This window comes from Pelobates fuscus, chromosome 3 (assembly GCF_036172605.1).
Source record: "Pelobates fuscus isolate aPelFus1 chromosome 3, aPelFus1.pri, whole genome shotgun sequence".
Taxonomy (NCBI): Eukaryota; Metazoa; Chordata; class Amphibia; order Anura; family Pelobatidae; genus Pelobates; species Pelobates fuscus.
The window spans coordinates 282912842-282928419 of NC_086319.1; the positions used below are offsets into that span (position 1 = coordinate 282912842).

At 36.1% G+C, this 15578-nt stretch overlaps 1 protein-coding gene across 1 annotated transcript; it reads left to right on the forward strand.

Moving 5' to 3' along the window:
- Positions 1 to 1161: 1161 nt before the first annotated feature.
- Positions 1162 to 15161, forward strand: LOC134601778 (gastrokine-1-like). The gene is made up of 8 exons (XM_063446278.1): positions 1162 to 1256; positions 2428 to 2511; positions 2567 to 2582; positions 9266 to 9307; positions 9607 to 9744; positions 9961 to 10071; positions 11423 to 11558; positions 14952 to 15161. Exons 1-8 carry the CDS (start codon positions 1162 to 1164, stop codon positions 15041 to 15043), a joined length of 714 nt encoding a protein of 237 aa, XP_063302348.1. The 3' UTR covers positions 15044 to 15161.
- Positions 15162 to 15578: the final 417 nt, after the last annotated feature.

The following is a 15578-nucleotide window of genomic DNA, read 5'->3' on the forward strand; positions in this document are numbered from 1 at the left end:
AATCGAGTTAGTAAGGGAAAACATTTTTGTTTTTTTTTAACTAGAATACTAGCATTGCAAATCTGTAAACAAGAAAAAGAGATGGTTCCCCAATTCGCCAAAAAATATCCATATAAACTTTAAAATGCATATGCTGTGTGATCACACTTGCTCTGCTCAAACAACAGATGCGTTTCGTTACCTTTATAATGCAACCTATGACTAAATTTGAAGTGGATGGGCTACAACAGGTGTTGAGCTTTGGTGATTACTACTTGCCATATATTGAGTACATACTCACACGGGTGCTTGGATGGAAACCCCTATTTTGCTCACTGAATATGGCTTTACGTTGATGAATGATCGGAAAAATGGGAATGAGAATGAGCCTAAACTGTGACTTTTTAAGACACCTGTCAATTTTTCCTGCATTTGGCAATTTTTTATTGTATAGCTCAAACTAGGCCCACTGTGCTCATAGCTTGTTAAAATAAGGTCTGCTAATGTCGTGTTATTACCAATATGGCACTGTTCTGACGACAAGCAATCACAATCTCGTGTCAAAGCAGATAATATTTTCAAGCCTAAATATTTATCAATAGCAGCATTATTCCCCCATGTGGATTTTTTAGTTCACCTACCTCCTATTCAATAACAATAGAATTATGAGGTTTGTGCACTTATACACAATACCTTTTTAGTATTACAGTAAATGAACATATAACATTATGATCAAAGAGCTCTCTTGCACATGTGCACTATGCGTGTCTTCTAAATGGTCTTTTCGTTCCCCTTGCTTACAGGAAAACAAATAAAAAGAGAGGAAAATAATTTCTGAAAAATTACATAGCAAAAGTTGTTCTGATCCTGGAGAAACAAGATAACCATGTTCCTTAAAGGGATACTTTAGGCACCCAGACCACTTCAGCGCATTGAAGTGGTCTGGGTTCATAGTCCCAGATGCTTTAACCCTGCAAAGGTAATTACTGCACTTTTTAATAAACTGCAATAATTACCTTTGAGGTTTAACTAGACAGCCACTAGAGGGACTTCTGGGTCATTAGGCGACTTTTGATCACCTAACTGATGCTATGCATGAGGATAATGTAACATCCCATTGGAAAGCATTATAGATGCTTTCCTATAGGTGAAATACTAATGCGAGCTCGGCCATAGCCGCGTATGCGTGTTAGGTCTCTCCCGTTGGCTGACATTGGTGGGAGAGGAGCAGAGGTGGAACCTGAACTAGCAGCTGGGTACATCGGCTCTGGACTCAGGTAAATGACAGAAGGTTTATTTTAACCCCTTCTGCACCATGAGGTGCTGGGAGGGCAGCGCGATGGAGGGAGGCACTATAGGTAGCTATTGTGCCAGGAAACTATAGTTTCCCTTTAAGGGTAAATGAGACATACTTTTCCTGTTGAAATGTAAAAAACCGTAGGCTATACCTGGAAGCCCAATTTATCTGTATTATCTTTTTACCACCTGTGCTGGGTGTCTAGTCTATGAATCTAAAACACATGTGAAATGTATACCCTGAGTCAGAGCCGACTGATTCATCTTTAACTTTTACTATGAACTAAACTTTTATAAACGTTATGTCAGAAAATGGGCTGATCATGGAGACATGTAAAAAAATATGTTGTAATTCTCATTTGGATGGTAAATGATTCGATTTAATTTGTGAAAAACCATGACTCATTACTCCACTCATTGACGCTTCTCCTAGCTTTCATTCTACATTTACATGGATTTCCTATAACCAACACAACTGCAATCCAGATGTTCCACATGTTTTCAGTTACGACTCTGTGCGCAAATGCTGTACAAATATTGAGCAATTAGATTTAGCAACAACGGGCCCTCACACCAATATCCATGTTTTACCCTCCCTATAACACAGAGCCAAATGGCTGCAATGCAGAGTAACAGGACTGCACATTTAGTACAAACAAGGCAGCAGGGAGAGATATTAAACATTTATTATGCTTTTGTTTTTATTATATTTAGAGTTATAACTGTTATAAAATAAAGTAGGGATCAGCTTTTGAACTCAATGGAAATCTTTGGTAATGTGAACCCATCTAAGGGCAATGGAAAATATAAATGCCTACTCATGTGCGGATTCTCCACTGTGAGTGTAGACTAAATTTATAAAAAAAAAAAAAAAACATCAATGTATAAAAAACATGAGCTAACTCAGCTAATATTTATTTTTATCCCTATGTACCTTTCACTAAGTTTAAAAAAAAATAAAAAAATAAAAAATTTACTAATACAACTAATAAAAAAATATGCTTATTAAATAAGGTCCTATTTTTGTATGAAATATTTTTAATAGCATATCTTATCCAATACCAAGTGAATATGAGGAGTTAATTTAATCCAGAATTTAGTCCAGTTCTATATTTCTGTGAGTTTTAGTATGTTATATTTCTTAAAATTTAGTAGAGTTGTATTAGCGCAGCAGCAACATGGTAAAATCAGGGAAGGGCACACATATGAAGATCTCAATGGCAAAATTACTGCAGAGTAAGAGAGAGAGGAAGTAAGGAAAGACAGGAAAATGTCACCATGGAGACTATAGAGGAAAAACAGCAGAAGTAAGTCCTCCAACACATTCAGACCAGGCACCAGCAACTAACAAACCCCTTCAATATGGTGTCTAATTCAGGTTCACCACATTTATCTTCAAGCATAGTTACTCAAAAATGTAATCTGTCAGCTCTACTGTTCAGCAGTACTGCATCTCACTAAATCATTTCTGGAACAGGTCTCTTATTGCATGATATCTTAATTCAATGTGCTTGGTGCATGCATCTGTCACGACATCTTTATACAGGTCTTGTCATCCACCAGTCGGATGGCTTTGGCTCTCCCATTCCCAAGTTGTTTTACGTTGGTTAAACCCTTCTGCCTTCTAGCATGTTACTGCTGTGGAGGTATATTCTCCCTGTAGAAGAAAGCACCATTAATTCTTCCTTACCACCATTCCCGCTGATATGACCATTCCCATATAAGAACACACAGATCCTTTGAGAATATACTATCGAGGGCAATCCAGACTCTTTGACTGAGAGAACTCACTTTTCTGCACAATATTCCCACTGCAGATACAATTTCAGGTCTAAATGTTGTTGCTAGAAACAAAAGCTTACCTACAACGGTTCTATATATATTATTGCTGTGTGACGTATCACTTTAATCAGACTGTGAAGCTTTGTGACTGATTGCATTTCCATATACATCCAGATTTTGCTTGAATACACACTTGCAACCTATGACCTCTTTACATTTAATTATTCAATTGCTTATTTTGCTGCTTCATCCCACGTAGTGGCTTCAGTAGTACGACGTTTATCAATATCAATCAAAGATGAGGGTTCATGTTTTAATGCTGATGTTGCATGCTGGGACAGACGAGGAGCTGGAACTTCTTTTTTCTGTATGGATTAAAGTCTAGGAGTTGGTTTTAAAAGTTCATCAGCTTGATCAGCCATAACTTGCTCAGCAAAATCATTCACTTGCTATATTCCCCCTTCTGCTTGTGTACTCTTCTAAGCTAAGACATCTGTTGCTGAGGCCTCAGCCTGTAAACCATGTATGCAGACTTGATCCCTTCCATTTAGCACAAGCAGCTCCCGCAAATTATTTTGTCATTCTCCACGTAGTTTAAGTTTAAAATCAGATGTTGCTTGTTCCCCTTTTTTAAAATAAGTACACTGCTCACATTTACTTCTCATGTCTCAGGATTCAGAATTGTGTAGCCTTTGCATTCTCTCTCATATCTTATCATGATGCATATCTCAGTTCTGCTGTCAAGTTTAAAGTTTTATGACCTTGGACAAAAGCCTAATCTGTGGATCTAAATGCTCAGATTATTTTTTTAACATTTGTGGTTCTTTTTTAACCCAAAGTGCAAATTGAGTTTATTTGTAGATTTTGGAGATAGTCTGTTTTGTAGATATGTAGCCATCATAACTGCATTAACACAGTATTTATGTGGCAACAGTGAATATATCAGCATGCACATATCTCCATTAAAGTGTGATTATTTTAGCTACACCACTGTGATGTGTATTTAACCCTTTGGTCTGTTTGAAATGCTTGAGCTTTTTATAAAACTAGTTCTCAACACTGGCAATGTAGGCGTACAACTTCTCTGCAGTTTCTACTTTGTGTTTCAAGAGATAAGTCATACATATATGGAATAATGAGTGTGACAAACATTCTTTTCCACGAAAGTTTGGCATGAACTCCTGGTGGAGCGTAGAGGCTGGCCTCTTGCCCACCAACAAGAGTCCAGGTCAGAGACCCCGTTCGAGAGTTACCCTGCCCAGCAGCTCTTAGCAGCTTTCCCTTAGTGCCCCTAATTAGGCACAATTCTCACAAATTGAACCGAACGCTAGCTCCCTGGCGGGCGTTCACATAAACAAACCCACGAATGGACCTCAGCGGTACTTAGCTGCAACTGCTATGGAACTAATTTCAACATGAGGACTTCATCGTTCCAAGTCACCTCAGCGGTACTTAGCTGTGAATGTTATTAAACTGTTTTTGGCTAGGTGACCTTGTGGTTCTCGGGCAACTTAGTCCAGTGTTTTGAACCACTTTGCAACCCACCAGGAGAGCGCTTTTTAGAGGGAAGTGCCTGAAACAAATGCTCCCTGAGAGCCAGGCGGAGCACCCCATATTTTGGCCGCAGGTGTCACCGAAAGTTGACCGGCCAAAGCACACATTGCTCTGGAACTATTTTGGGCATAGGACCACGTGTGCAGCCAGTCAGAACTTTACCCTGTTGGTGTTTCCCCTATATGGCATTGATCTGAGTGCTATTTGGACAACTTGGTCACTCAGATCAGAGCTGTTTGGGAATGTAGGACATGTGGGGTTATTGTATGTTTTTTATTATGTTTTGTGGTACTTTTATGTTTTTGTGTTGGCTCTCTGTTCCTGGGAGATAATTAGCTTACCAGTCTTTAACTCAATTATCTTCCAGACCCCTGGAAGGGGCTTGTATTGTATACAATGCAAACCTCATGCTGGGGGCTGTGCATACATTCTGTGTGCCTTGATTGAATAAGCCAGTTCCTTTTCACCCTTCACTCCGTCTTGACTAGTTTTTGGGTGGACCAGCAATACTCTCTACAGGAGAGCTTAATCACTTGAAGCTGTTCCCAGGACTATGTGTCTAAGTCTATAATGCCACAGATAGATAATGTTTGAGCAAGTCTTGACTATGTTGGTGTTTTCTTCATGTGCTTTTAATACAAATAACCATTATATTCAAAACTTGTGCATACAAAATACAGTTTTGTGTTATTTTACATTTATTGCAATTGAAGTTCATATTAAATCCACGCATTGGTTAAAAGGACACTATAGGCATTCAGACCACTTCCTCTGAATGACTTGGTCTGGATGCAAAGTTCCTGTTGGTTTAACCCAGCATTGTAAAATATTGCCTTTGTGTAGGGTTTAAATGTCACTCTGACCGCCACTAGAGGTGCTTCCATTAAAACAGCCTAGTGAAATCCAGCAATTTCAATCATATGTTCTTATAGAGTCCATCTAAATGGCGCAGTGTGGCATTTTGCTGAAATGTGTCCTAGCCTCCCAATGCTTTCCTCTGAGAATTCATCTTGATGATCTCAATCTTGGAGGTAGGACAGCAGAGCGGAGACTGGCGCTGCAAAAGAGAAAAGGAAAGTAAAACTGCTCTTTTACTCCTTACAGGTGGGGCGGTGCACCTAAACTATAAGCAGGGCATCACAGCATTAGGATTTTTTTTTATTTTTTTTTGAGAGGGGGGTGTAAAACCATGTTTACAGTGTAATATGTCCTATTGGGCATGGTGGAGAAGGTTCCCCCTCTCAATTACCAGTAAATCCTGAAAAAAGGTTTGCTCAGAGTCCAGCAGGTCTTCCACTCTCCCTCCGACATCCCTGATAATACTAATAATATTATTTGTATTTTATGCGATATTTAAGTTATTGTGCAACAACTCCTGCCGTAAAATATAATGACTGATCTTACAGACATAGGTGAACATGTTCTTAGAAATATTTTCTTTATGTGTTATGTTGTCCTTCTTTCACCCAAGTTCTTGGTACCCAACCTTTGTATTCAGCTCCACATGTACTATCACCTGGCATTCACTCGATGAAATACATGTGAATAAGAATGGGAAGTATGTCTGAGCGCAGAAAGGATACAAGTAATGTAGAGAGATATCTGTACCTTGCAAGCAGTACAATTTCACCACATTCTCTTAACTGTATCCTTCTATCTCTCAACATGTTCCACTTCATGGAAATTATGCAGTTTTTACTAAATACGAATTCAAAGGAATACACCCAAGATTCAATTGACATGGTGCTTGCTTCTAGGCACAGGTCTAGCTTAACATTAAAATTAATTAACCCCTCCCCGCCCTAATAATCTACAGACTGTTGAAGTATTCAGACACTGCCCCATGATGCCCATGATTACATGAGTGGAGTGTTTGAGTAACACAGTTGATTTTGGCTCAGAATGTTGCACAGCCCTAAAGCTTAAGTAAATATACAAATGCAAAGAGTACTTCCCTTCCTCCCAAAGTCAGATAAATTAGGATTGTAAATGAAAATCACATATTTGCTCTTAAGGATGTACCCATGGTTTATGTGGTTTTTTTTTTAATTCATTATAATTTGTGATTTCAGTGGTAACAAAGGTAGTTAGAAATTTCCAATTCAGATAACAGAGCGGTGAGTATCTTCATACCCTCTGGCTTTTGTTGAACCACAACTCTCATTATGCCAAGTCTCATTATTTTGTGTGTGATTATACCACGGGATTATAATTTTACAGATTTATTTATTACTAAAATATTTTACTAGGATGGACACATTGAGATTTCTCTCATTTTCAAGTATGTCCTGGGTCCGCAAAACATTACATTGATACAATAGATTGAGTGACGGAATAAGGTGCACATTGAAGGTTTGCACTTTTTTATTTATCATTTTAAATTTTACTATGCATGTTCTTCAGCAAGTCTATTCAGCAAATCTATTTCACATATTCAACAAACTTTAAAGGAAGCCTCAAATATTGATTCCTAGTGTTGGAGTGTTTTATTAACTGTTTGAAGTATTGTCCCCCCTACCCCCATCCATTAAATAAAGTATTTTACTCACCTTTATTCCCACTGATGATCTCAACCAATCCTATGCTTCCATGGGGAAGAAGCTCAAATTCCAATTGAGTGTGCATGCGTTGAAATCACAAATCTGCATATCCTCGTAGAGATGACTTAGGTCATTTGCATCCGTACAGAGAGTGTTCAGAATCTCCATGTTGAGTGTTGAGATACTGAACGTTGTTCCTGCATTCTTTGCAGGACCACAACTAATAAGCCCCTAAAGTGGCTGTCTGAGGGACAGCTGCTAGTGGTGGCATTAGGCAGCAGTGTAAACACTGCTTTTTCTCAGAAAAGGCAGCATTTACTCCGTTCATCCGTTCAGCCTGCAGGGACAGGCACTTTTTCCTAGAAAAACTATTTTAACCCAGAATTTCCTGTTAAGTAAAATCTCTTCTTTCCATTTTAGTTACCCCTATCATAAATTTAAATGGATACTTCAAACAACATAACCACTGTACCTTATTGTGTAGGTCCTGTTACAAGTGGCTATAGGTACTGCGATGCTATCAGGAATCATTGACTTGCTGTATTTATGCTATAGTTTATTGGTTGTTTCTCTGTTTATGTGTTTTTACATACATATAATACTGTGGGGCGTATTTACTTTTAAAATACTAGAAATGTAAGAAACACATGAACACCACTTAGGTCATGACTTATAATGAATTCTATCCATCAATGACAGTCCTGAGTAATGATTGCTATTGGTTTCTGCACATTCCTCTAATAGTGATATGTTTGATCTTCCCACAATGAGAATGTTCTGCGAGGTTTGTTTAGAGGAAAACTGTGTTCCTGTATTATGTATTTGCCACTTAATTCCCATTTCTAATTAGCTAGACCATAATATAATATATAGTATTTTTTTCCATAAGCTATAGATATGGTGAGTGCCAAAGTAATGCATTTGAAATAAGTATGCCATTCCAGTGCTTCACTCTTTCTTTTGGTTCTTTTTACATTGCTTTAGGCATTATACACCAGGATTAGTAGTCTGTGTTAGGAGACATTGCCATGTGTTCACAGTAGATACGATTGGCCTTTACTTAACTGCAGTAGTCTGAATTCACCAGGCTCCATTTTGACCCCATTATTGTGGTAAATGCTGAAAAAATGTTGACTGTTCAACATGGAATTTCTATGACAATTCTTCCACCACTTCACCACATCAGTACTTATATTATGAATATAATTTACCAGTTACATTATTTCCACATCTTCATTGTCCATCCTGTGCTACAGTTCTGGTCCACTCTTATCTGCACAAATCTAGAACTTAGAGACCAGCCCTGATCAGGTAATCAACATGATATTTGCAACAGACAGGAAATGTGTTTCACACTTCTTTGTTGACCACTGTCGGACCTCACCGATGCTTGCATACACCTATTTGAATAGGGTACCAAAACCGCAGTTGTTTGGGATTTAGCCATATCTTATCTTAGTGAATACATTTGCTGAAGTACGAAATTTGCGATAACGTTATCAGCACGATGAGTCACTGAGATGTGGATGCCATCCAATGCTGACTGTTGAGTGTTCTGTCTAATTAGCGTTCCAGCACATATATATTTGAGGTAAAACACTGCATTCTCCTGCTCCTACAGTACCTCTCCAGGCAAAATGAAGGCTCTAGTAAGTATTCAGTGCCATTGAATCTTAGCTTATTAATTATGAGGTTTAGCACGTCACCTTCACATGATAGCATAGTTGCTGGAGCAGTTTTTCTAACATTTCTAGACTAAAAGCTCCATGATCTGTCTCAAGAATCAAGATTGTAGATCATCAGTCAGGAATTCAAAAATACTTTTTGACAGTTTAGGACTTTATATTTGGTTATAAAAATAAACCGTGCAAGATAAACATATCCGACTGGCTAGGTATCTAGTTCCTGGAAACAAGATTATTCTTGTGGAAGGTTAGACCTTTAAATATTTTCTTCCTTTGGATGTACTACTCTATATAGTAATGTATTAGCACATGTGAGCTGCAGTAGTGAAGTTGACAGGTGCATAGTTGGCTGCCGTAAGCACATGTTGGAAGCCAATTGGAAGATGAGACGAGTTCTTACCATTTTTCTTATCTTTGCTTATTTTGCAGGTTCTTCTCACCGCTCTCCTTGGAGTGACCTTTGCAAGTGATGTAAGCTGATGTTCTTTAACTATGTACAATGAAAGTACAGATGTGCTTCATTAACTTAAAGATGAATTCTATTAGTTCTTCAAGCCATGTTCTCAATTAAATGGCATTTATTACATGACTGTGGCTAGATATGTTCAGCATTACCTTAATTAGATAATCCTGATTAGACATGACTTTAGCTTTCACCACTTTTTTTCATAGACATTTGTCATGTTCTTAGCTTTAATTGACTGACTCAAGTTTAATTATTATGTACATTTAGTGGTTAATGCTCTTCTATTTCATGTTGTGTCTTGAAGACAGTCAACATCAACAATCAGGGAAACACCGGAACAAATGTTCACCAGACTGTTAACATTGATAACCATGATAATGTTGCCAATGTGAACCAATTCAATGGCTGGAACTCTTGGAATTCCATATGGGACTATAACAGGGTAAGTGATTACACCACAATATACTTTAATATTCGATTTTTATCATAAATCACTGTATGACTGTCTTCTACTGCATCAGTGGAAGGTACCCATAGGACTGGATCAAAGTGAAAATCGACTAATTTTGCATAAATGCACCAGACCTTGCCAACTACTCATTTATTTGTTGATTAGCCTGTTAACCGAGCTGCAGAATTGTTCTTTGTTGTGTTCCAGGGTCTTTTTGCTGCCAGGCTCATGTCCAAGAGAGCTTGTGTTGTTAGCAGGATGAACAGAAATGTGGTACCCAGCTTGGCACAGCTCAGCAAGGTCAGCCAGGAGAAGCAGGTAATGAACAAAGCACTCTTTATATAAACATTAATTTCAATTTTAATCAGAGCTATTCACTATAGCACGGAGTGTCAGAACTTCACACTACATTTCAAATGTTAGACCAAAATACAAAAACTTAAACCATAGCATTTTCAGTTCAATTATTTAAGCTTACAATTTGGAATTCAGTTTGAATTCTTGACAATTTCCACTTTAGGGAATAATCCCATATCAACTTACCTTACGATATAGAGATGTAAGATCCCACAAGATTACCAAAAAAAAAAATGAATGCATCCACGTGTATTAAAAATATCAAACTTGAACATCGTACTATTTCCTTGCATTTTTGCAAACAATAACAGTCCATACCATTAAACAGATAAAACCCATAAAAAAATCATCTTAAATCAGGTAGAAAACGCAAGAGTCTAGTATATCAGCAACTCTACACTTTCATATTTTAATCAAGTAAAACAATATGAAAGCTGGCTGGTTTTCTGTTTGCATGAGACTGCTGCTACGTTTGTTGCACGGTTTCATTCACAAAGGTGTGCTTTTTCTGTAATTCAAAGTGAATTTCACATTATAGGACAAAATTGTAACTGTAAACATACTGTAGCTGACTTGGATAATTTTTCAAGTTTGGCTATTTTGGCATCAAGTTAAAAATTAACTTTGAATAGATATTTCATGCACAGCTACCAAATACTTCTCAACTGAAATGCTAAGCATCATCACACCAGGTGGTAGCAACATCTATATAATTTTCCGTATCAGAAAAAAAAACGATATTTTGAAGAAATATGTATTGCGCATAAAACAAAACAAAGAACTATGTTCATCTTCTGAAGTTTTTGTGCATTTTAGGATTTATTTAGCAAATTAAGTAGTCAACAGAGTAACTCAAACTGCAGCATGTTTAAATTATCTCTCAGTGTGGAACTGAGCAAAAACAGTTCTGCGTGTTTGCATGCAAGTATTTATATGAACTGATTCCTATATTATCTTTAAGCATCAATGTTTACATTTATTTCTGCCAAATGTAATAAGGCAAGGATTGGGTGTCACTAATCTAGAACATTTGGTATTTTGAATAAGATACAAACATGATGCTATGCATGGAAAATAATTTTGTCTGGCTATTTTTTTCCCGATCATACTACTGATAAAATTGTTGAAAGTAACCGAGGGAACTTAGTGAGATTAATGATATAGATATATAAGTGATATGCCAATTAGATCAGATACACTAGTTGTCTAGATACACTGTAGTTGTCTTATGGTAATGGTGGCTACACCAATCCAGGGAAGAGTCTAACTGTAAGAGTGTAGCAAATTTAACGTATGCCAATTCTCCTTTTAGAACCCCAATGCTCCCCCTCCACATACCCTAACGTACACAGTGTCCCAGACCCGGGTTAAGAATGTTGCACAATTTGGAAGCCACATCGAAGCTCTGTGCAAAGGAGTCCCTACTTTCTACGCCCAGGAAATGCAAGGTGAGTCATCAGCAGATGTTTATTTTGAACCATGAAATATTTAACCCATGTCACTGAACGTATATCAATTTTGGACCATTATCACGTATGAACATTCTTGTAGCAATTATAGCAGCTGCAATTGCAAATCAAAATATTAAAAATGTTGTTATTCACTAACGTGAGAATTCAACGTGAATTTAAAATTGCAGGCCATTGTAGCTGAATTAGAAATGTTTCCTAAGACAGTTATGCTTCAAGTTTGGCTACTTTGGCCTAAAATGTGAAATTCACTTTGAATTTACTTTTAATTCTCACTTTAGTGAATAACCCTGTTTGGCTTTTCTGGCATATGGGATCTATATAATCAGTATGACTATGTGTGAATTAAGTTACTATTATTGTTCAATGTTGCAGTATAAATTAAAAAAAATAATAATTGTATTCCAAAAAGCAAGAGACCTACATCTCCACAATGCACAGTAACACATTAATTTATTCATTTGATGGAGGTTACGGATTGAATCATATCCATTTTCCTTAATTAGACAAAGTTCAAAATAATATGTTCTTGCACTGTTCTTATTGATGTGAATAAATTAAAGTGTCTAGAGATGACCCCTGCTGGCAGCAGCATGTACTGACACCGGAAGTATGTTTGTTTTTCTTCCATAAAGTAATTTATAATCTTATAATTCAGGATATATGTAGCGGTTGTATGTCTGACAGGATAAATGTTCCTGAATAAATGTAAGCATTCCTGTTTTTCATTATACAAGTAAAAAGTTAGACTCTATACACTACAACTACTGCATGAAGATTCTTAGAGTGCCCTTTTAAAAAAGAGCGAGATGACCTACCTGACTTAAGTACTTTCTATGAGCATTACAGTAGTAAATTTATTAAGGAATGAATCTTTATAAATCTTTACAACTTGCATCTGCATTAACCCCTTAAGGACTGAGCCAAATGTACACGTTTTGATCAAAATAAAACGTAAACAAAATCTGGAATTTGACTTTATGTCTGTTCAATTCACCTCTTTCATATTAAGTGCACCCACGTTTATTATATTTAATTTTATTCAGGAGAAACAGGACTTTCATTTAACATCAAATATTAGGCTATGAAACATAATTTAACATGAATAAAATATAACAAAATGGGAGAAATTAAGAAATGTTGTTATTTTTTTTAGCTCTGCATGACATTTTAACTGTGAATGTCATAATACTGTTAGCTTTTACTGCAATAAAATACACACATTTGCATTCAGTGATGTCTCACGTGTAAAACAGTACCCACTATGTACAGGTTTTATGGCGTTTTGGGAAGTTACAGGGTAAAATCTAGCATGTTACATTTTTCATTTTTTTCACATTGAAATTCGCCAGATTGGTTATGTTGCCTTTGAGAGCGTATGGTAGCCCAGGAATGAGAATTACCTCCACGATGGCATACCATTTGCAATAGTAGACAACCCAAGGTATTGCAAATGGGGTATGAGACTTCACTAAACACAAATATTAGTGTTTCAAAACCGTAAACCATATCACAACAATCATATGATCAGTGTAAGTGCCGTTTGTGTGTACAAAATGCTGATGATACTGATTATATCAATGTTGTAATACATTTTACTGTTTTTAAACAATAATATTTGTGTTCAGCGAAGTCTTCTGAATAAAACAGTACCCCCAATGTACAGGTTTTATGGTGTCTTGGAAAGTTACAGGGTTAAATATAGTGCTAGCAAATTAAATTCTCTGGACTTTCTGCCTGGGTTATCAGGCAGGTCCCACAAATTGTAATTAATAAAAATGACTTTATTATGTAAAAATATTACATAAATATTAACGTAGAATATATATATATATATATATATATATAATTTTTTTAAATTATTTTTATTTATACATAGGTATATGTATAGAGATATATACATATATATTTATGTATATAAATGTGTATTATTTCGTTCTAAGTTTTTTTTATCAATATATATATTAATATCAAAATATAGTTAGAACGAAATTACAAATATATATATATATATATAAAAAATGTAATTATTTATTTTTTATTATTTTTATTTTTAATTTTCAACGTATTTATATATTTAATAATTTTATATTCTATATATTTATAATTATATATTTATATTTAATTAATATCATTCTACGTGTATTTTTATATTAATATATATATAATTATATATATATTAATATTAAAATACACTTAGACAGTATATGTGTATGTATGTGTATATATATATATATATATTTATATATATATATATATATATATATATACTTAGATCATATATATGATCTAAGTATATATTATTTAATTTTAAACTGGTTTCAACTTTTATTTAACTTTATTACAGGCAGCAGGGGGACTACCTGGCATTCCAGGCATTCCCCCTGCTGGCACTGCTATGGACGGCTATTCCGTTCATGTGATCGTGAGGTCCTCGCAAGGACCTCGCGATCACAAGGCCCTGAAGGGCCGGATCATATGCAGGGGGACTCCTTGGGATGCCAGGCAAGCCCCCCATCGCGATCGCCGTCGTGGGATCGCCAGAGAGCAGGTAAGTGGGAAGGACAGCGTGGATGTGCTATGCTGCCCACCGGCATTTAGAGTCGGGTCCCCAAGGACAGCATAGTACGCCCGCCATCCTTAAGGGGTTAAATATCTTAATTCTGTGTCAATTAAAGGCCCTGGCTGTTTTAAAGATTTGTTTTGTGACATTTAATCCAATGCAGAAAAATAAGCTCAGACTGATATGATAAGTTGTTACTTCACTACATGTTAAACTTCACAATAATTATCAGTCAAAAATCCTAATAATAGGATTGTTGGCAAAGGTCCATAGGTGGCACACATGCCTATTAATCCATGTTTCCTTATAAAACACATTTACCAATGTTGACATAAAGAACGGGATTTTTTAAAGAGTTCCTTAGAGTCAGCTGAACAATTAAACTATGATTTCAGGATAGTTATAGCATGTCACCAGTCATGAGGAGGTTAAAAACATAAACAATATATACATTAAAGAAACACTATAGTGTCAGGAATATGTTCATATGCTCAACACCAGTACTGCACACTGTGCAGCACTCAACTAGGAAGCTAGTGGAGTGACTCCCACTAGAGGTGTAACTAGCCAGCAATGTAAACACTGCCTTTTCTCAGAAAAGCAGTGTTTAAAGTGCTAAGGCTGCAGAGACATGCTATAGACACCAGAACCACTACATTAAATTGTATTGGTTCTGGTGACTATAGTGTCCCTTTAAACATTTTCACAATCTACTATTTAATGTTAGGTGAAATAGCTAATCCACTCACATACAATAACATTATGGTCATTACACGTTACTCTAAAAAACTGCTCTTATTCTCTCTTAGGTGCTGGTCTCTTTTTGAATATGCATGGCTGCACTAATCTCGGTATACTGAGATTTCTCGGCATCTCTCTGTGTGGGAACATTGGATGCTAAGCCTTCCATCTTGTCTCCTGATAATATGAATGAACGTGCCTGGCTGAAGTAATTTTATTCATACTCTGCTCCGTCTGATCTCTTTCCCCCTCTTCTCTTTGTTTGTCCACTGGCTGAAGAGTCCATATTTTTATATAGATATATAACTTTGAAAGATGCAATTTGTCAAATAAAGAGATTTCATTAATAAATTGGTACTTTTTATTTCATTACTTGCAGTTGTTTCATGTTTGAATACCTTGTTAATGGTTTTATTCGCTCTAAGACCAGTTGAATTGTAAAATGTCTTGTAGGAATAAAATAAATAGAGAGAAAATACCTTTAACATACACTATCTTAATTTTAGCAACAAAAATAATAAAAACATAACCTTTTTGATTAAAGAGATGTCACCATTATTTTATGTAGAGATGCATTATACACTATTGGAGATTGCATTCATCTTGGATTTTTTTTATCCTAAAGTTCTCAAATAGCAATCCAATAACTCATGTATTGAATAAGAACATATGTAAGAACTTTGTAAATCAGAGGT

Excerpts from the sequence above, each read along its gene's own strand:
- LOC134601778 (XM_063446278.1), top strand. The coding sequence starts at position 1,162 with ATGCGTGTTAGGTCTCTCCCGTTGGCTGACATTGGTGGGAGAGGAGCA. Across the intron at positions 1,257-2,427 it reads TACATCGGCTCTGGACTCAG|TAGAGTTGTATTAGCGCAGC; the intron begins GTAAATGACAGA and ends CTTAAAATTTAG. Across the intron at positions 9,745-9,960 it reads CCATATGGGACTATAACAGG|GGTCTTTTTGCTGCCAGGCT; the intron begins GTAAGTGATTAC and ends GTTGTGTTCCAG.